At 68.6% G+C, this 20,969-nt stretch overlaps 1 protein-coding gene across 1 annotated transcript in view; it reads left to right on the top strand.

The window, feature by feature from the left end:
* Positions 1 to 20,747, top strand: part of KCNQ1 (potassium voltage-gated channel subfamily Q member 1) — a 212,620-nt gene extending 191,873 nt beyond the window's left edge. Inside the window, exon 16 of the mRNA XM_028516267.2 lies at positions 19,728 to 20,747. Within this exon, the coding sequence (XP_028372068.1) occupies positions 19,728 to 19,955 (228 nt within the window). The 3' untranslated portion in view covers positions 19,956 to 20,747. The remainder of the gene's footprint in view (positions 1 to 19,727) is intronic.
* The last annotated feature ends 222 nt before the right edge of the window (positions 20,748 to 20,969 follow it).

Below are 20,969 nucleotides of genomic sequence, written 5' to 3'. Positions count from 1 at the left end.
ACCGGGCACCGGCTCAGGACCCCCACCCGGTGTCCCCTCCAGAGCCGTGGGGTGTGGGGACAGGGTGCCTGCTCCAGGTGCCACCCCTAGATAGAGGCCCAGGCTTGAAGGTGCGTACACGGCCCGGCACCACCAGCCCAAGCCAATGGGAGGCCCAAGCCCTGCCCCCCAAGGCAAGCAGCAAGCACGGTAGAAGGTGCTGGAGCCCCCCTCCCAGGCAAGGGTAGAGAAAAGAGAGGGCCTTACGGCACTGGGCTGGGCCGCCCACCCCCCAGCCCTAGACAAGCCACTCAGGGGTCCCCAGGCATCTCCAACAGCTGCCTGCCCCAAAAATTCGAGGCACTGAGTCACCACACACCTGTCGGGAGTGGGGACAGGGGCCAGGGGCCCAGCCACCTGGGCCAGGGTCCCTGGTGGGGGGGTGGGCGGGCGCTGGTGCTGGGGGCCCAAGCGTGCACGCAGCCCTGGGGGTGGGGGCGTCCTGGTGGGATGGATGCAGACAGCTGAGGGCCTGGGCCGGGGACAGAGGCCCACCCCCAGAGAGGAGGGTGACCTGTGAAGGCCTTCAGCATAACCTTCACTTCCCCTTTCCGCAAATAAGGCTAAGATGCCCTGTTCCGGAGAAGCTGGTGGGCACACGCCAGGCAGTGTGGAGGGGCCGACAGCCCGGTGTGGCCGGAGGCCATGGGGGGTCAGGGCCAGGGGGTCAGGGCCAAGGGGCCGGCGGCAGAAGGGGCTCGGAAGGGCAGGCGGTGAGCGGGCAAGAGGAGAGTGGCGCTCAGCACTGGGGACAGGCGGGTGCCAGGGGGGTCTCCACACCCTCCCACATGCGGAACAATGGGGCTCTCCGGGCCCGGGCCGCTGCACGCTGCCGGTGGTGCCGGAAACACCAGCCCTGCTGGCCCTAGGAGGCCGGCGCCCTGGGCCTGGCGGAGCTGTGCTGCGGGACAGGCGCCAGCGTGCTGGCCGCAGGGACAGGGGTCTGAGGGCACGGGCTTGGCCTGAGCTGAGCGTGGCTGTGCAGCCGTATGGGGGAGCAGCGCTGCTGATCCCGGACGGTTCCTGGGGTGCCACGCCCCCAAACGTCGCTTGTCCTGGGAACGTCTGGCTCACGGAGGCCTCCCGGGCCCCCCGGGGACAGTCCCAGTGGTCCCCCCCAACCCTCCCGCCTTCCTTGGTTCGGCCCATCTCTCCCCAGCTCCGAGGCAGTGCCTCCGCGGGCACTGCGGGGTTTTCTCCGCTTGCTGTGTGCAACGGATGACCTGGGGTCTGTGGGGCACAGCCCCCCCCCCCGGGGAGTGGCCACCCCTCTGCCTCTGCTTCTGCCTCTGCAGGGCCCCCCCAGTCCCTACCCCACTCGGACGCCGAGGCCCGAGGCTGCGGGGGGAGGGGGCCGGCAGTGCTCCCAGTGACCCTGGGCCTGCTGGGAGCCAGGCCCCGGCGGAGCCCGTGGAGCGGCAGCCCTGCTCGGGCCGCTCCCCTCCAAGGGTTAACGCACATGAGCTCCTCGGGCTCCAGCGAGCGAGTGCGCGTCTGCATTTCGCAGGAAACCGTTCCTGCAGCAGGCCCGGAGGCCAGCATTCTTGTGGTCGCAGTCGGGCGGTTTTCACCGCGTTGGACAGGACTCGCGACGGCTCTTTCCGTGGCCGCGGCCAGTTTCTGAGCGCTACCTTGAACCCCGCCGCCGTACCCCAGGGCGAGGGCCCCCTGGCTCTGTGCGGGGCGAAGCCCACCCAGCGGCGGTCTCGGCCCCTCCCAGCATGCAGAGGCCCGAGGCGGCCCTTCGGCCCCGCGTGGAGCCCACCGCCCGCCCGCCGCGTGGGGGGACGAGGTTCCCCAGTTTCAGTTCCCGGGGCCTGCAGAAGGCTCAGCCGGGGCCGCAGCCAAGGAGGCTCGGGGGCTGGGCGCTGGGCAGAGCTGCCCCAGCTGCACGGAGTGGGGGTGGGGGGCAGGGGTCATGGGCACGGTCAGCGCCGCCCCTCTCCGGACAAAGGCAGACCCCAGCACTCAGGGAGCTTCGGACCCCAGGGTGCCACGTGGTCAGAGCAGCTGTGGAAGGTCCCCTGTCTCCCTTCCCGAGGCAGCCCCCGCCCACCCCAGCTGCGTGTGAACACCGTGCCCGAGTGCACCGGGGGCCCCGGGGCCGCAGGAAAAGAGCCTGACTTCGTCTAAGTCAGCGGGTCCCCTGCTAGCGCGCTCCGCGGAGCCGCCGCCTTCTCTGCCCCGCGGCAGAGCCGCCGTGGGCACCTGAACCCCTGGTCTCGGCAGGGCTCACCCTCCGCCGGACCGTGCAGGGAGACGAGCCCTCTCCCCCACCCCCCACACACCGTGTCCCACACTGAAGGAACAGCCTCCTCTGGCCCCCCGGCTGGGCGAGCACGTCCCGGACTCTCTCCCCTCCAGCCCCCGCTGCACGTGCGCTCCCCAGGCCCCAGAGGCCCCCCGAAACACCTGCCGCAGCCGGAGCCAGGTGCCGGGGCCTGGCACAGAGCAAGGCCGCTCTGGGCGGGGGGCTGCATCGCCCCGTACTGCCCCTTCTCCCACACCAGACCCCCACAGCCCCCACCACACACAGGCCCACACCGCCCAGGGACAGATCTGCCCCCGGGCGGGGGCCCACCCGGCCACCAGTTGTCGACGGCCCAGCTGCTGAGCCCCCAGCCCCGGCCCACCTGTCGGGCCCGCGGGTCGTCAGCAGCAGCTGCCCAGAGCCCCCAGCCTCAGCCCGATGACCCGGCCAGGCCGGCCGTCAGCTGCCGGCACGGCCCCCGGCACGCCGTCCTCGACAGGTGTCCCCACAACTGCTGGGGACAGAGGGTGGCTTTGCTGCTCTTCCACCCCCCAGCCCCCCGCAGCACGGCGTCAGCGGTGGTGGGGAGAGGACCACTGCCACTCCGGAAGGCAGGTGGCCTGCGGGGGCTGGCCCAGCCTCCAGCAGCCGCCCGCCCCCACCCCCTGGCCCCACGGGCTCCCACCTCCAGCCTGGACAGGGCTCGGCTTCTGCTGCTCCTCCCAAAGACCCACCAGGATGCCCCCACTCCGGAGCAGGCACCCTCTGCCCGCCCCCGCCACAGGGCCCTCACTTATTCACCAGCACGCGGGCACCCCGCTGCTCCAGGGGGCTGGGGTCTGCTGGGAAGAACCGGACAGGGTCAGGGACACGGAACCTGAGCGAGGTCACTGCACAGCGACCACACCAGGGCCTCACCTCGTCCGAGGTTTTCCTTTCCTCGATTTCAGTCACCCACGGTCAACTGCAGTCTGAAACAGTACACGGAGAATTCCAGAAATAAGCAAGTCACAGGTTTTAAATTGTGCGCCGCTCTGAGGAGCAGGATGACCTCTGGGGCCGGCCCACTTGCCCCACTGCATCCAGGGTCCCCGCACCATGGCCCCTCTGCACATGGCGGTCTCTCGGTGCCCAGAGCCCCTGCCGAGGTATTGGGGGGCTTCACGTCCCCCTGGTTCTACATGACACGGCCCCAATGCACCAGAGTGCCGGTGCCGGCGGCTCAGACACTCCCAGCGAGGCGGAAGGCGCTTCTGTTCAGGCAGGGGAGTCCCGCCTTGTGGCGTCTCTGGGCCACGCATTAAAGACGTTGCCACGTGTAATCACACACAAAAAATCTCACGTTTCCAGTGGACTCAGGACGTTGAGTCGGGCCACATGTGTAGCCGTCCTGAGCCGTGGGGTCGGACACCTGGGAAGGGGAAGGGAGCATTCTCGACTTCGTGAGGAAGAAAGGCGTGTGCCGAGGCTGCCCCGGTCCCGCGTGAGGGTGAGCCTTCTGCCCACGGAACGGGGAGGAGGGGAACCGAGGCAGGATCCGGTCCTCCAACTGCACCGCCAACAGGACAGCTGGCGTGAGTGGGCCCGGCGTGTGAGTGGGGCTCCGTCGGGAAGGGAAAGCCCTTCCTTTGCGGGTGAAAGGCGGACAGAAGCATGTCCCCACAGACGGCGACAGCTGCTCCAGAGCGCAGGGACCCACAGGAAGGCGGGGCAGGGGGCTCCTGGTGTGGGAGACCCCGGCCGGCCCGGCCGCCGCTCCCTGCGAACGGGGTCGGGGTGGCCCCAACGCAGCCCGGGCGAGGCCCGGAAAACAGAGAAGCGACCGGGGCGGAGGGAGACGGCACTCCCACGACGCGTATTGCAGGGCATCGTTGTACTTGTTCCGTTTCATTGCGGAGGTTGTTCATCTCTCACTGTCCCTCGTTTATAAACCAAACTTGGTCCTAGGGACGTGCACGCAGGGAAACCACAGTGGGTGGGATTCGGCCCTCGCCGGGGATCCAGGCGTCCACCGGGGGCCGTGGAAGGTGCCCCCGAGGATAAGGGGGGCTGCTGCAAGCCCCACGAGAGAAAGAACACAGGTCTGCGACAGAAGGGCCTGGAAGGCCTCTGAGCACCTGAGGGCCAAATGGTGGGAAGGAGCCGGCTGGGCAAAGACCAGGGGGCGGGGCAGGTGGGAAGCCAGCAGGTTGAGTGAACTTGCCTTTCCGGGATACGTATGATCGTGACGCCCTTGGGCTGCGGGATTCCGGCCGCTCCCGTGCCGTGCAGGGTGGGGGCGCCTGCATTTCACACTGAGTTTGGCCTGGGATCCTCCAGGGTTTCCTGGCCCAGCTCGGGGTCCTGGCTTTGTCCCGTAAGACAAGCTACGTGACACCCCATCTTCGCCTGTGCGCTGGAACGGTGGGGGGAGGGGTCAGTGCCGCCTGCTTCTTGAAAGTATCAGAAACCCCCCAAAAAGCCGGGCTCGGAAACTTCCAGAGGAAGACGGGGGACCATCATTTCCGTCCCTCCAGGGGGGCTTCTGTCCATGGAGATTTTCTGCTTCGTAAGTCGCCATGGGCAATATTTTTTCTTGAAAATCATCCCTCATAGCGAGTTTTGACTATCATGGACATAAAATTAAAAATCATAACATTCACTCTGTATGTGTTCTTATTACTCTCTTTTTAATCCTGATCTTTAGGTGTGACTTTGCTTACTTCACATGTATCCACTTTATTTATTCTTTGAACAGCCAGCATCGGGTCTTACTGACCGATTCTATTTTCACAAAAATGTTTGTGTGTTCGGGTAAGGCCCTCTCTTCCCCTTTCCCACCCATGGTTTGTGTGTATTTGGGGGTCCCCTCTGTAGGTTCTCAGGGCGAAGGCTCACACGTGGTCTGCCTCCCCGGTTTTCCGACGCTGCTACGGCCGCCCCACCCCCACCCCCCGAGCTCACTCTCGGCAGCGTCCCACGGGTGCTGCTGCCGGTCCTCTGAGAGGGCGTCTGTGCTCAGCCAAAGTGTTGTCGACTTTATTTTCTTTGTGCTCCAAGGATTATTTAGGGCCCTGCATTTGTAACTTCCAGGGGTTTCCACGTTGTCACTCTCTTTTGCTATTCATTTCCCACTTTTGGGGGGTACAGACTTTTTGAAACATGGGGACTCTTCCTCCCAGGACTCTCCCACCCCCCACGCGGGCACCACCCTGGGCGCGTGTAACAGCCCCACAGATGCCCCCGGCCTAACCCCCAGCTCCTGCGACCTCCCGTGGCGAACAGGGCTTTGCGGGTGTGATGTGGGATCTGGAGATGGGAGGTCGCCCTGGACTGTCCGGGTGGGCCCCATGTTGTCACCACAGGGTCCCTAGGAGGGGGGTCAGGGGCAGAGGCAGGGCGGTGACGACAGAAGCGGAGGTGGGGGCAGAGGCAGTGGCACGCTGCGGCTGAGACGCCGGAGGAGGGGCCCCGAGCCGATGCATGCGGGCACCTCGAGAAGCCGACACGGGCCAGGAAACAGACCACCCTGGGGCCCCCCGAGGACTCCTGACCTCAGCCCGTGCAACCCCTGGGCCCCCCGGGCCTCGCGATAGTGAAGGCCGTGGTGCTGAGTGAGCTTGGTGCCGCGCCCGGGCGCAGCGGTGGGCAGCACGGGCCGCACCCGCCCCTGTGGGGTCACGGGGTGGCTCTCGAGGAGGTGGGGACAGGTACGCAGCAGGGTCACGACCCCGTCTAGGAAGTCAGCAAAGACGTGTCCTCAGGAAGCAGCCGGGACCCAGCTCGAAGCCCGAGTGGAAATCAGCTAGACGGAGGGGAATGATGGCGGCAGCTTCCAGATGGGGCGGCCCGCACAGCAGCCCCGGGGCAGGAGGGAGCGCGCCCGGCCTGGGGACCGGGGAGGAAGTGGAGGGCCGAGCGGGGGCCAAGGGAAGGGAGCAGGGGAGGGAGGGCGAGGTGCCGGGCAGGGCTGGGCCTGGGGAGCGCGGCGGGGGAACGGGGCCCCCCCGGAAGGGCGCGGGGCGACAGAGCCACGTGAGGAACACCTGCCCGAGAGATGACTCAAACCCAGAGAGAGAACTCGGTCGTGGACCCAGGACAGGATGCTGTGAGAAAGAAACGATTAGAGAACCAGAAAGAGCTCTTGGAAATGTAAAATATGCTGCCGAATTAAAAAAAAAAAAAAGGCTCGGTGAAAGATTGGAGTAAATCTCCCAGAAAGTGGAATAAAGACGGAGAGATGGAAAATGTGTGAGAACAGCCAAGAAGCACAGAGACTCCGTCCAAGGAGACCCGCCATCCAACTCCCGGCCTCTCCAGGAGGGGAGGGGGGACGGGAGGCAGCCGAGGGGAGGAAGCCGGAGGGAGGCAGGGCCCGCCAAGCCCCAGAGCCAGCGCCACCCGTGCCCCCGTGTCCCTCCAGAGCACCCCGGGCTCTTCTTAAAGAACGAGGGGAGGACCCCCACCCCACCCCCGGGTGTGGGCCTGCGAGTGGGTGGGGCTGCGGTGGAAAAGGTGGGCAGAGCCGCCTCCAGCCAAGGGGCCCTCAGTTCTATACCCAGCCGGAGTGGCCGTCCAGGGCGAGGGCCGCCCCCCCCCCCGAGGCACCTTCAGACGCTCGGGTGTCCGTGAAACGTCCCCTCCCCGCCTGCTCTTCGAAAGTCACGGGGAGCACGCGGCAGCCAGGCCGGGCGGAGGACGGCAGGCGGCATGGGGCTGGTGTGGGGAGGACCCGGGCAGCCCCGCTCTCCCTGTGAGCCACGGTGAGCGCCCGGCCTTGGGATGTGTGCGCCCGCCGCAGTCACCAGTGAGCTTGTACACACACACGTGTTCACACACGCGTTCACACACACGTTCACACACGCATCACTGATTCTCCCCCAAGTGCCACTTCCCCAGCTGGACGTGAGATGTTCTCGGGGGACCAGGGGAGACGGGGAAGTAGGGCGGGGCCTCAGCCGAGTGCTGCGAGGGGCGACCTGGGGGAGCACAGGTCAGCGGGCACGCACTGGGGCAGCGGTGGGCTAAGGGGGTGCGGGGGGTGTCCTCAGGAAAGGCCCCCCAGGCCCTGGGTGGCCATGCAGTGGGGCTGGGGACGCTTCGGTCCTTCCCTCGGGACCCTGGCGGGGGAGGACGTGTCTCTGTGGTGTTGGCGGGCGGGCACCCGTTTGCGGTTGGGGTGAGAGGTCAGCAGAGCAGGCCGGAGCCAAAATAGGACGCGGGAGACCGACCGGTTAGCAGGGAGAGGGCACCTGAAGCCGGGGCGTGGCCCGGCCGCCGGCGGGAGGGCGGACAGGAAGCCGTCCAGGGGACGGACACCGGCACGAGGCCCACCGGGCGCGGCCGTGCAGGGGCACGGAGTTCCATTCTCGGTCGGACTCAGCACCACCACCATGTCCACCCCGACCCCTGGGCGGGAGTCCCACCCCCCAGGCCCCCGTGCGGTGCACAGTAAGTGCCCCGTGAATTCTCGAGGCCCGAGTGAGGACGTGGAGGTGGGCACTGGGGCGGGGACAGCGGGGTGCTGTCAGCAGCCAGAAGGTCCCGGTGCCGGGAGCCAGGGGCCGGTGCCGCCAGCCGCATGTCGGTCTTGTATGGGGACAGTGCGGGAGCGGTGGCCTGCTGGACCCCACCCTGGGGCCCAGGCCAAGGCCACTTGCGTGCAGAGCCGGTCACCGGGGAAAAGGGACCCAGTGAGTGTGGGGGCCGACGTCGGGACACGTTTCTGCCCGTCCCTGTCGGCGAGGGGCTGGGCCGAGGCGGACTCACACTCCCGGCGGCGGCGGTGGGGGGAAGAGTGGGGGTCAGCGCAGAGAGGGAGCAGGACACGCTCTTCCCACACACGCTTCCTCGGCCCCCACGTTCCCAGGCTGCATCCCCGGGGCCCCCGGGAGGCCCTCGCTCGCATCCCCCCGCCCCGGCCTGCTCTCGGCCCCTCCTGGCCCTGGACCCTCTCCCCCGGGCCTCGCCCTGCCCGCCGTCCTGGAAACGATTTTGCTGTCTGCGGGGATCATGTGAGCTGCCTGTGAGTTATAGCTCTCCCGGGCAAGCGGCCTGTTACCTAACCAGGCCTGGCTCATGCCCATGTCTTGAGTAATTATTGGGGGGCGGGGGGCCGTCCCGCCGCCGCAGAGCCCCTCCGGGGGGACGGCTATTGTTTCTCGTGTCAGCTGCGTCCCGAGGCCACGTCTCACGGCAGCTGTGACTTGGAAGGAAACGGGGCCCGGGCTCTGGAAAAAGGAAGACGTGGAGGCTGGGAGGGTGGAGGGGCTGCTTAACCCTTGGGGCCCCCCGCGCCCCCCAGCTTCCCAGGGTTGCCTGACGGGGAGCGGGCTCGTCGGGGATCAGAACCCACGGCCAGGCCCAGCCGCCGCCACTTGGCAGCGCCGGTGGAAACCGCCACGCGGTTGCACACAGACAGTCACGGAAACCGGGGAGGCCCGCGGTGCGGAGGCCCCGCCAGGCCGGCCCCGAGCCCTCCTCCCCAGCCCCCTACCTGCCCCCCCAGTTCCCATCCCAGGGATGTGCGCCCACAGCGTGGCAGTGGCTCAGGCCCAGCACCCTCGACGCACCTCCCACAATCCTGGAGGGAAGAAACGGGGTGTAGGGAGACTGGGGCTCCCCCGGGCACCCCTCCTCTCTGGGTCCCGCCCCCGCCTCAACCGGGGACCCACGAACTCGGTGACTCAAGCACCTACTGTGTGCCTGGAGGGGCGCCAGGTGCCGGAGGCCACAGGGTCCCCTTCCTCAGGAAGCGCAGCCCCGGCAGAGCTGGCAGGGCGCCAGCAGGCCGCGGGGGGTGGGGCGAGCGTCCCGAGCTGCAGGGACCGGAGGAAGAGGGAAGGCAGGGGTGGGCGAGCAGTGGCGGATGGGGGTCTCCCAGGAGGTTCCGTGGGAGCAGGAGCAGAGCGGGATGGGGCCTCGCTGGGCAGATGTCGGGGAGCAGAGGAAGGGCTGCCCGCGTCAGCCTCAGCCCTCCTGCAGCCGGGGCCCCCGCCTGGGCCTGGGAAGGTCCCCGAGCTTTCTGGAGTGGAGGAGCTCATGGACTCGCTGACTCCCCGTTCCCTAAGTCACTCACAGTCTTGACAAAGCTTCGTGGGCAGGGAGGGTTCATCCAGCCTGAGGTCCTGGGCGGGAGAGCCTGCAGGGTTTGGGGGGCGGGAGCACGCAGGCCAGGGCACTCCGGTGAGCGGGGCACCGTGAGGGTGGAGGGCCCGCAGGGCAGGGTCAGGCGTTTGGACGCGTGTCCGGTCGGTCAGGAGCCGTGGGAGGGTTCCAAGCGCCAGGCCCGCGATGGCCTGTCCTGAGTGACATGCTCCCGAGCTGTGGGAGGCAGGCGTGGGGGTCCCAGGGCGAGGCCAGTGGCAGAGAAAGGACTAGACTCAGGACAGGGGCCGGTCCCAGCCGTGTCTGAGACGGCGACACCAGTGACAGGCTAGTCAAGAGTGAATTCTGCGCCCTGGCCAGTGTGGCTCAGTGGGTTGGAGCATTGTCTTGTAAACAGAAAGGTTGTGGGTTCAATTCCCAGTCAGGGCACGTGCCGGGGCTGCGTGTCTGGTCCCTGTTCGGGGCGTGTGCAAGAGGCAACCGATCGATCCTCCTCTCTCCCGTCGATGTTTCTCTCCCTCCCTTCCTCCTCCTCCTCCTCTCTAAAATCGATGAGCCTGCCTGCGGGCGAGGATCACAGAATTCTGAAAAGCAGAACTTCACCACCCGAGGGGCTCCCGCCGAGCAGAACACCCAGGCCCCGAGGCCCTTCCCATGAGCCTCGCTGTCCACAACACTGGGCTTCCACCCCATGGCCCCCGGCGGCTGCTCCTGCGGTTGCCATCACATCTGCCTTCCTGCAGCGGGAAGCAGGAAAAAGACCCCGTTGTCTCTACTGACCAGAATGCGATCCCCCCAAGTCACTACGAGGCCCCTGGGAAACCGAATCTCCACTCCAGGGAGCCAAAACACCTGGTCTGGTTTCAGGTTCTGTTGATTAAAAAGGCAAAAATGGCCCCAAGGACAGTCCACCACCTTTGCCACAGGGCGAGGGGCGCACGTGGTTTGGAGGGTGGGGAGAAAGTACTCAGGTGGGAACTGAAGGAAAGAGGGGGACACTGCCTCTTGGGAGGAAAGGGTGTGGGGGCGCAGACCATGTTGCTCCTGAGCCACCACGGGGCCAGGTGCGGGCCCGGGTTCCGTGGCCTGTCCAGCCCGGAGGGCCTGCCCACCAGGAAACAGGAGCGTGAGGAAGCGGTGAGCTCAGCGACGGAGGGGCCGCCACCCGCAGGGACCAGAGTGGAGGCCACCAGCATGCAGCAGCCCCAGAGACGGTGGGGGGGGCTGCCACAGAGGGGAGAGCCCCTACCCGGTGCGGGTCCTGGAACTGGGGGGCTCCCGCAGGGAGGGGCCTGCCCCCCCCAGGAGGAAAGCACTGAGGAGTCAGGACAGAAGACACCATGAAGTGCCCACTGGGACGTCACCAAGCACAGGGGCCCCGGGAAGCCGGGGACAGAGGTTCGGGTGAAGGAGGCTGGAAAGTTCTCTGGACAAATACGGCAAATTAGCTCTACGTCCACTCGCTCTAAACCCTGCCGGACGGGCAGGGAGGGCGTTCGACACCGTCCAGGCATAAATCAGTGAAGCGAAAGTGGTCGGACAGCAGACAAGAGACACACCAAGGACCGCTGGCAAAGTTCAGAGGTCGGGAAGCAGAAGGCCCAGTAGAGACCATGGAATGAGGGTAGGGGGCTTCAGGAGGGGGAGGGAGGACCACCTAGACCATGGCCACTCCCGGCACAAACCCCAGACAGGTTGGGGGGGCGGGACCCCCGGTGTCCTCAGCGCTGGGGCTGCGCGGGGCCACACACCAGAAGACACTTTCTGAAGATCGGCCTGGGCATCAGACGCACCCGGCGCTCCCCAGCCATGGAGCCAGGTACTGTCCGGCCCAGACCGGAGCCTCGGTCCCCAGAAACACTGACCGCAGAGGTTCTGGATCTGGGGGTCCCGGGAGCAGCTGTGGGCGGAAGACAAGCTTTCGTGATACAAACTAGGGGGACTCGGTGAATGTTCCTGTGCTAAAAAAGTAAGACCCCTGCCCTCTCCGCTGCCCCTCGGTGCCCAGAACCCCCCCTCGTCGGGACTCACTGTGGTGACTTCAGGACTCCAGCCGTGAAGGCCACCCTCGGAGCGTCCAGGCAGAAAGAGTGGGTCACACATAGGGCATCAGACTTTTCAACAGTGTCAGAGGAAGCCAGCGCATCGTGGGGAAGTGGCTTTGAACTTCTGCAGGAAAGAAAAAATCACTTCCAATCTAGAGTTCTGTCCCCAGTCACACTGGCCCGTGGGAGGGGAGATGGCGGGCGTTTTCGAGCATGCGCCGTGGAGAGTGTCCCCACCTTTTTCTCAGACAGTCACCTGGGGCTCCGGGAAGACACTTCCGGGAGGAAAACAAGGAGGCCGACAGGTCACTGGTGTTACCTGGAGGATGGAGGGACGTGTTACCGTTCGGGCAGAGAGTTCAAGAACGAGCCAGTGCATGGAAAACTAAGCAAAACACAAAGGCAATGCTTAATCCCGGGGAACACAGAAAGCCGTCGTCTCAGGAGATCTCGCGTGACCCCTCTGGACACAGCACCTACCCCGTGATGGACAGTCGCCCCGTGTTCACAGAGAGTGCAGACGGGGGACAGCCAGCCCAGAGGCGCTGCCCTGGGAGGTGGGGGTGGCAGGACAGCGCTGTGGAAAGGAAACCTGGACCTCATCTCCCGTGTCCGGCAGGCACTGCCGCAGTGAGGGGCCGCACCCGTGGCCGGGGCGGGGGGGCGGTTAGGGTGCCAAGCTAAAGCCAAGGGGCAGCTGCGCGGCGGGACAGGGTGCCTCCAGGGCCAGGAATTGGGGATGGAGAACACACACCAGGGGGGAACGCTTCCAGCCACTCTGCTTGCCGGGGGAAGGAAAACGCCAGAGCAGTGGGAGAGAGATGGGCCGGGGTCATCAGGAGAGGGAGGTCCGGGGTGCCCCGCCGAGGAGGGGGAGCCGGGGCGCCGTGGGCAGCTGAGGGCCTCTGGGAAGAGCGAGGGGGGTGGGGAGCAGGGCACCAGCCCCCATGCTGTACAGTAGACCCAGCCGGCAGGCGCCCCTGGGCAGCTGGGGGCTGCAGCTGTGCGGGATGGGGTGGTGGGGGAGAGAGGAGGGCTCTCGGGTGCCCCACCCCCACCTTTAACCTGGGAGGAGAGGGCCCTGGGCGTGTCCCCCAGGGCTGTGCCCCGGGTAGTACCGGGGATGGTCTCCAAGGCCCCCGATCGGTCCCTGCTAGGGATGCTCCAGGCTGTGACGCCTCCAGGGACGCTCCCTGGATGCCTGCAGCCCGCACCCAGCTTGGACCGAAGGGGCCCTCCGCCCAGGCCCCGTGTCCCAAGAAGCTCTTCCTCCGGGCCCAGGAGCAGGAAGGGCGGGCTGGGAGCGCAGGATGGGCCTGCGTCTCTCATCAGCCGGGCTACGCTGGCCCAGGGCCTCCTGCCCGGTGGTGGCCTCCCTGCCCTTCCGCTCACCTTGGGAGCCTTCCTGGGAGCACCCCCACCCCTGCTGGGTTGCTTGCTCTCGGGCCTCCTGAGGACACCCCACATCGGTCCCCTCCAGCACCCTGGCCACGTGGCCACACACCCAGGGTCAGGGCCCGGGCACACCTAAGGCCGGCGGCTTCGGTGTGGGGGCTGCACTGAGGTGGGGCCAGACCCTGGGAGCTGCAGGGGTGCTGGCCGGGGGTCCGCCTTCACAGACCGTGCAGGTGGGGACAGACGCCCACTGGAGAGCATCCCTCTGTGTTTCTTCCTCCCCACCTGGTCCCCTCCCCCGGTGTCCCCACGCGTCCACCTCCCACTGCTGGCAGGCAGCTGCCCCTGGGCAGCACAGGCCGCTGCCACTGCCCCCTGCCCCAGGCCGGGGGGCTGCTCAGGGAGGGCCCGTCTGTCAGGTGGGGAGGAGAGACCCTCCTCAACCACCTTGGGGTCAGAAAGCACACGCCGAGGCGGCCAGGCCTGGTGGTGAGGGGGCTGCACGTGCCACGGAGGCCACGGCGGGAGCCCCGGGCATGGGCCACGCAGTGGGATGGAGGACAGGCCCCTCCTCGCTTCTCCAGGCGCTGGAACGGCCCGTGGACTTCCGGAGGAGCAAGCAGGTGGGAGGCCCATGGGCCACAGGGTCCTGCGGCGGCCGCAGCTCAGCGCTGGGACCCGGAGCCCCAGAGCACGGGGCCGAGGGAGGCCCCTATGTCCAGAGACTGTCCCTCGGTCCAGGTGGGCCCCCCCCCCAGTCTGGGTGGGAGAGGGGAAGCAGCCAGCCAGGCCCCACCTGCCCGCAGGCCCCAGCCCCCTGGGGTTCCCGAGCCCCGACCAGGAACCTGGCGCCCTCGGGGCCCGTGCCCTGCCTGCCCCGGGCCTCTCTGCAGGCCACCGAGGTCAGCGGGCCCTCAGAGCCCAGGCCGGCCCTCGGGTGGGGGCAGCAGAGTCCTGAGGCTCCCCCCACATGGCACCGAGCCCCTGCCAGACGGGTAGTGGGGAGGTGCCGACGCCCCATGGTGGGGGTCCCCCCCAGCTGAGAGGAGGACAGTGAGGGACTCCGCTGGTGTGGGGCCTGCCCCGGGGGAGGGGGCCCTGAGGGAGAACGCATGGGCAGGGGGCCATGGGGCACAAGGAGCAGCAACCCGATGGGCCCCCCACTGTGCTCAATAGATAGATGGGGGCCAGCAGGGGACTCGCCGGGTCTTGCCCGCCCTCCTGCCTTCAAGGCCTCAAATGGTGCTTGTCCCCCTTCTGCCCCGGCTCGCGCTGCTGGGGACTGTCCCCCAGGTCTGCTGGAGCTGCCCCTCAGCGGAGGGGTCTGCCCCGGTGGGCTGCTCGGGGCCCCCCAGTTCAGCACTGAGTTCTCAAGCCGTGCACGGCCTGCGTGAGCAGAGGCGGGGAGGGAGCCAGCCGTGGGGGCGGAGGGACGGGTGTGGAGGCCTCCGGCTCGGGGGTTCTGGGCCTCAGGGGCTGGGAGGGGGCTGTTGCGGCCACGCAGTGGAGCAGGCACGCCCAAGCCCCTGGCTGGGCCTCCTCACCAGGAAGGGGGGTCCCGGGAGGGGGCTGCAACCTCTGCCCTGGACCCGCCCGGCACCTCCCTCCTTCCCTCCCTCCCTCCCTCCCAGGTGCCAAGAATGGGGCTGGAAGTTGGATTCCAGGCCCGGCCACCCAGCCCCCGTCTGGACCGCAGCCCAGAGCCCCTGGGCCCCAACCTCCAACGCACTTCCAGCCGCAGGGAGGCGAGCTCAGGGGTCCTGTCCCGGGAGGGGGAGGGGGCCCCACCATCCGTCTCCTGCGGCGTAGCCGGAGCCCAGCCCCAGCTGGCTGAGTGGGGGCTGCCGTCTCCGGGCCAGGGCCGTGGTGGGGAAGCGGAAGGGGTGGACGCCCCAGCACCTGGAGGCAGGCAGGGCCCCCCTACCCCGTTGGGCCCAGCACAGCTCCGATGGAAGTGTGCACATCCATGAGCACACACGTGTGCCCACACTCACAGGCCCGGCCCCTCCCCCGGTCGCCGGCCTGGGCCGTTCTGGCCTCGGTGGCAGCTCCCCACTCAGGGCACCCGCACTTCCTGGGCCCCCGCTGTGTGCCCGGCTCGGGGCCGGCAGCTGTGACACCGCAAAGCGGGCCTCACTGCACGGAGACAGGAAACGCGTCCCCAAGCCCAGGAGGGGCACCCCTGCGGCACGCCAGGCGGCCCTGACCGGGGGCGTTGAGGGCAACACTTCCAGGGCAGAAGCAGCCCGACGCAAGGGGAGAAGGAGCCTGCCTCCCAGAGCTGGGCCCGAGGGGAGGAGGGGCCCCAGCACCGCCGTGATGGCCCTGCCCTTGACTCTGAGGGCGTGGGGAGCCCCCACCTGAACACTCCTCCCCTGGGACATCAGAGTGGCCCTTCAGACCCCATGCGAGGCCACCGTGGCCCCTGGGGCGTGTGGTGGGCGGGGACCCCCGATTCTGGGGGGTTTGCTGGCCCAGAGGCCCGCGGCTTTGACGGGCCAGGTGCCTCTGCAGCTGGGTCAGGTGAGAGGCGTGAGAGCCATGGCCCGGACCACGCAAGGGGGCCTGCTGGAGAGGGACAGGCGACCCCAGAAGGCAAGCCGCCCTCCAGGTCCCAGCGGCAGGCTGGTGTCTTTCTGACATCCGGGCTGCAGCTGCCCGGGCGGGGTCCCTGGGGTGCAGTGGGCACTGCCCAGCCCGGGCCCAGAGAGCAGCGGACACCTCCCAGCGGAGCCGGTGGCGGCCAGAGATGGCCAGGCCGGGGTTCTGTGTGTTCTGTTGTCAGGGGATGGGAGGGCGGGCCAGAGCTCGGTGCGGGGAGGAGCTGGGGGCACGGGGTGCTTCCCAGGGAGCCCTTGGCCTCCTTGACCACTGATGGGCACCGGCCCCAAGATGCTGGTTGTGTGGCCACCCCAGGGGCCAGCCCTGTAGACGTGCTTCCACACCACGGCCCAGAACCTGCGTGGGGCGAAAACACGCCCGCTCACAGTCCCCCCCACACCAGACCGCATGGCAGACACTGTAGCCCACGCGTGAGCCGCGTTACGAAACCCCAGGGAGCGTCCCCAGCTGATCTCTGGGCCGGCTACCTGGCAGGAGGGGGGACCCGAGCGGGGCGACCGGGTCAATGGGGATGTTTCTCTGAAATGGTGTTACTTCTTAGAGAGAATGTTCTCCAGGAGTACTTCAGTTTCATGCGAAACCGTGTAAACTGGCTGATTTAGGGACAAGAACTCCAGCCGGGCAGAGTGGGGTGACCAGGCAGGGCCGCTGAGGGTGCTCCTCCGGGGGCCGGCCGCAGGCGGGGGGCAGGTGGGGTGGGGGCAGGCCGTCCCCGGCTGTCAGCAAAGGGACACCCCCTGCAGGGTGCGCATCAGCGACAGCCTGGGGCGCCGTGGTGAGTGCCCAGAGAGAGGATGTGGTCCAGGACCCGCGGGCACAACCGGGGTGGCCTGAGAGGGGTGTGAGGACAGCCAGCGTTGGGGGCGGGGTAGTGGTGCCGGGGACTGGGGATGCCCCGGGCCTCCCCGCCCCCAGCCCCATGCTGGGCTGAGGAGCCGCCTGCAGGGCTGGGCCTGGGGCAGTGCACAGACCACCTTTCCAGGCACAGCCCCCGTAGCTGCCCTAGCTGGGCGACAGGCTCACCCGGTGCTGGGGGGTGACACGCCAGAGGTGCCCAGCCCGGCGGTGTCCCTGCTTCCAGAAAGGAACCATGCAGCTGGCGCCAGGCCTCGCGGGAAGGTGGTAGCAGGCAAACCAGCAGTGGGGGGAGACGGAGGGGGCCCCTAAGGAGGGGACACGGACCCCAGGGTCTGATGGCTCTGGACGGAGTGGGTCCTTCAGGGCATCGGGACAGGCGGGGTATGGTGTGTCCGAGCAGCTGAGAGAAGCATCTCAGGGTTTGAGGGGGCAGCGGCTGAGGGGGGACACCGGGCCCAGGCCTCGAGTGAGGGTCTCCTTCCAGGGCAGGGGCGCCACATCCGGGAGTGGCCGGGGACCAGCAGGGGTGCGCTTGGGGCGGGGCCCCGGGAGGTCGGCTGGCGTCGAGGGGCGCTGCCAGGCAGCCTGGGCCCAGGGGCTCAGGGTCCTGAGCTGCCCCCACCCTGGGCCAGGGTGGGTGGTGGAGAGGCTGGGCCCAGCGGAGGCAGCCAGGGGCCGGCGGAACGGCCCTCCCACTCTCGCTGGGCAGCACGTCGCCCACCCACCCGGCCTGGGGCTTGTCCAGGGCCACCGAGCGCTCACCGGCTCCAGTGCCGAGTGTCCCGTGGGCGTCCCTCCCCCAGCCTCTGGGATGTGGTGCTCCGAGGAGGGGCGGCAAAGGAGGGGCCCGAGGAGGCTCCCGCCGCCAACACAAACACGGCCTCTCGGCTTCCAGAGCCTTTTTCCAGCCTGCCCTGCATTCCCCAGCGCCGGGCCCAGCCGGGGCTGCCCGAGGTGGGCAGGGCGCACAGCCGCCCCTCTGGCCTCCGCCGCAGGACCCTGGAGCCCAGGCGGCCTGCCAGGGGGCCCGTCCCGGGCCAGGGTCTCCCTGCATCCCAGCCCCACAGCCCAGGGTGCCTTCCAGGGGGCGGTGAGCCTGAGACCCCTGACCATGTCCTCATACTCTGTCCCAAGTGTCCTTCCTGAAGTCCACGTGGAGGTCCCCACAGAGCAGCCTCGGGAAGGCCGTGGACGTGACTCCACACATGTGGGCCTCACAGAGACACGGAGCGGGGGGGAGGACGCAGCTCGTGTCCGGGCGGGCAGGGGGGAGCACTCCGGTGACCGGGCTTTCGTCCTCGGGGGCTGGGGGACACCTGGTAAAAAAGCCAGCGATGAGGGGCGAGTTCTGGCTGAAGGACAGGTGAGGGGCCAGGTGAGCCCGGAGCCCAGGCAGGCCGTGAGGGGAAGCGAGACTGGTGCGGACGTGTGGGCGAGGTGAGGGCGGGGGCCACGGCGGCCCGGGAAGGTGTTCCCGTGGGTGGGCAGGAGCAGGGGCGGGGCTGGAGGCCCTGTGGTGGGAGCCGACTGGCTGGGGGAGACGAGGCCCAGCTCACAGGGCCCCCCAACCCCGTCACCACCGCCCGCCGTGGTGAGGATTTCATCTCCTGATCAGAGCTCAGAGGGGGTCTTCACCGAGTTCTCCCCGACTCGGAGCTGGGCATGCCGCGGGGCGAGATGGCTCAGGCCCGCTGCTGCCCGGAGCCAATGGGGGGGAGCAGGGGGACAGTGGAGGGGGTCCGGGGCTGGGTGACGAGGGGCGGACCCAGAGCTGGCCCAGGACCCAGCCCCTTCTCCGGCCACGCCAAGCAGCTCCCCCCACCCCCCGCCCCGCACCCTGACCACCGGGCCGCGCCCTCTTTCCCAAGAACACCCTAGAAAGACACCCACTCACACGTCTGGGGACACGGACGGATGCTCAAGGGCCGTGCAGGGGAAACCGATGGGACCACGGACTTCCTTCTGCAACGCGTGTGGCGCGTTCATTGGTGCCGCCCCGACTGCTGCTCCGGGCCGAGGCCCACGCAGCTGAGCGACGGTAACCCCGCCGGGCCGGCCTCGGTCCAGGCGGCTGGCGTGCGGGGCCCAGGGAGCCCAAAGCCTAAGCCACCCCTCCCCTCGGGGCTCTCCGGGCAAGAGTAGGCGGTGGGGCTGAGGGGCCATCGGCTGCAGGGGACGTCCCCGGGGTGTGGAGCCAGGGAGAGGGGTGGGGCTCTGGTGTGAACCTGTGGCCCCCCACACGACCCCTCTCACTTGCTCACCTTCTGAGCCCAGCCTAGACCCCCGCCTTTGTCCCCTCCCGGCCTAGCCCTGCGTCTCCCCAGGATGGAACTTAGGGGTAGAGGCTGCAGGGGTCCCAGCTGGTGACCCTGGGCAAGGCCCTTCTCCTCCTGGGGGGCGGGGTCTAGGCCTCGGTCGGTGGCCCCCACACAGCTCCGCAGCAATCCAGGGGCGGGCGTCCAGCTGTCGGGGGCTGAGCGCCTGGCCCCAGGCCCCCAAGAAGCCCTGCCCACCTCCCTCCACAGGCTGGGCTGCGTCCTCAGCGTCGTCTTGGGGAGCTGGACATTGGGCCCCTCCGGCCTGGGTGATAAGGCCTCGGATGGGCCGCAGTCCTCGGGCCTGGGACAGCTGGGGCTCAGACCTGGTGCCCGCCCTCCTGCTGCAAGCCAGGGCCTCAGCCTCCGGGGACGGGCACAGTCCCCCTCATGGAGGCGGCAGGGCTGCAGCCTCATCCTACCCCACCTGCCACAGGGTCCCCAACGAAGGGATGGCCGGGGCTCCCTCCTCTCGTCTCCTCCCTGCCCAGCCACCCCCCCTCCGGCTCAGTGTCCACGGAGGGAGGGGGGCTGTCCCTGTCATGCCCACTGCAGAGGGTGGGTCCGCCTGGGGACCTTCCCCCATAGCATCTTCCTGGGGTCACCCTCTGGCCAGCGCCTCGCTCCCCCTGGCCCTGGGGAAGGGGCGCCGCAGCCAGCAGCAGGGCCCAGGTGTGTGTCCAGGGGCCGGAGGACCCATGGCCACAGCCGCTCACCACTGGCGGAGCCGCCTCCCCACGCACACCCGCCCTGAGGCAGCTCTGCGTCCCAGCCGTTGGGCCCACACCAGTGGGCGATGTGTCCTTCACCTGCCGTGGATGGAGCACCCGGAGGGAGAGCCACCCCCCGGGGTACACAGGCCCCATCCAGCTGTGCCTCCCCCCAGGCCCTGGCTCACGCTGGACCACTGTCCCCGGCTACAGAGGGGCCCCTCCCCCCACGTGTCTGTACTTCACAGACACTCCATAGGGGTCCCGTGTGCCCACAGGCACATGCACACCCCACACACAGACGTGGCCAAGGCCCACGCACCACCACCCCCCATTCGCAGGGACGCACAGGCGCCCGAGGGCTGTCCGCGCCCCTGCCTGGCTCACCCCGCTCTCGTCCCCACAGGTGACACAGCTGGACCAGCGGCTGGCACTCATCACGGACCTGCTCCACCAGCTGCTGTCCTTGCACCAGGGTGGCCCCCCTGGCGGCCGGCCCCCCAGCGGAGGCGGGGGGCCCGGGGTGCAGCCCTGCCGAGGCCCCGTCCACCCTGAGTTCTTCCTGCCCAGCAACGCCCTGCCCACCTACGAGCAGCTGACCGTGTCGCACAGGGACCCCGACGAGGAGCCCTGAGGACCGCACCGGCCTGCCCCACCTCCCACTCCGCAGGGGCACCCGCGGGCCCAGACGCCCTGCGGACCGCGCTGGGCTGGGGTGTGCTGAGCCTGCCTCTTCCCGGCCGGGGGCACGGGCACCTGGCTGGGCAGGGAGCCCCTCTCAATTTGCATGGCGTCGGGGCCCTGCGGCAGGGGGCAGGCTGGCCCTCGGTCCATCCCCCGTGTGGCAGGAAGCAGGCCCGGCGCGAGCAGGCCCGGCGCGTCCCGAGCGGACGGCGAGGAACAACCCGGCCGGGACCCAGGGGCACCCGGAGCAGACCGGCAGGGCAGGGCAGGCCCAGCCCGTGCCAGACTAAGGGTGCCCAAGCGTCCGGCCCAGAGGGCCACGGGCTCACGCCCTGACCCCCTGTCTCCAGAGATGCTGGCATGGTGGCTGGGGCCACGTGGTGGCTGAGGCCACGGCTTCGAGCGGGAGGGACCTGCCGCCGCTGCCCCTGGGGAGCTGCCCTGGAGCAGCGTGTCCCCCGGTGGACTGGGAGTGGACAGGCCCCCTGACTTGGCACTGGCAGCTTCTCCTGCGCGTTCCGGAGAGAAGAGGGGCCCCACCCCGCACCCATGCAGCTGGACAAACGCACACAGGGACACACGTCCCTCCCCGAGATGGTGGCTCCCCCCACCCGGTGCCGCTTCTCACAGCAATCGGAGCAATCGCGGTGATTTGGAACCTGCGTCTCAATGAGTTGCACGGTGTGATTCTGGTTCTTTCCTGTGCCGGCTTTTCCCAATAAACCTGGAGTCACGGGCTGGTCTCCACACCTCTCGCGCCTGGATTCGGGGGCAGGACCCGCCTGTGGGACAGCCCTGTCCTCCCTCGGCACGGCCCCCGGCCGACTCGCCGGAGCTCCCTGGCTTCATCCATGCCTGCCCAGCTTGGGGGAGGTGGCCCAGGAGCCCCCAGCTTGCTGCCCCCAGAGGGTTCTGGGACCAGGTCTCCCAGAGGCCCAGGAGCACCCTGAGGCCAGGCCATTCC

This window comes from Phyllostomus discolor, chromosome 6, assembly GCF_004126475.2.
Source record: "Phyllostomus discolor isolate MPI-MPIP mPhyDis1 chromosome 6, mPhyDis1.pri.v3, whole genome shotgun sequence".
Classification (NCBI taxonomy): domain Eukaryota; kingdom Metazoa; phylum Chordata; class Mammalia; order Chiroptera; family Phyllostomidae; genus Phyllostomus; species Phyllostomus discolor.
This window is presented reverse-complemented; position numbering and strand designations above follow the sequence as displayed.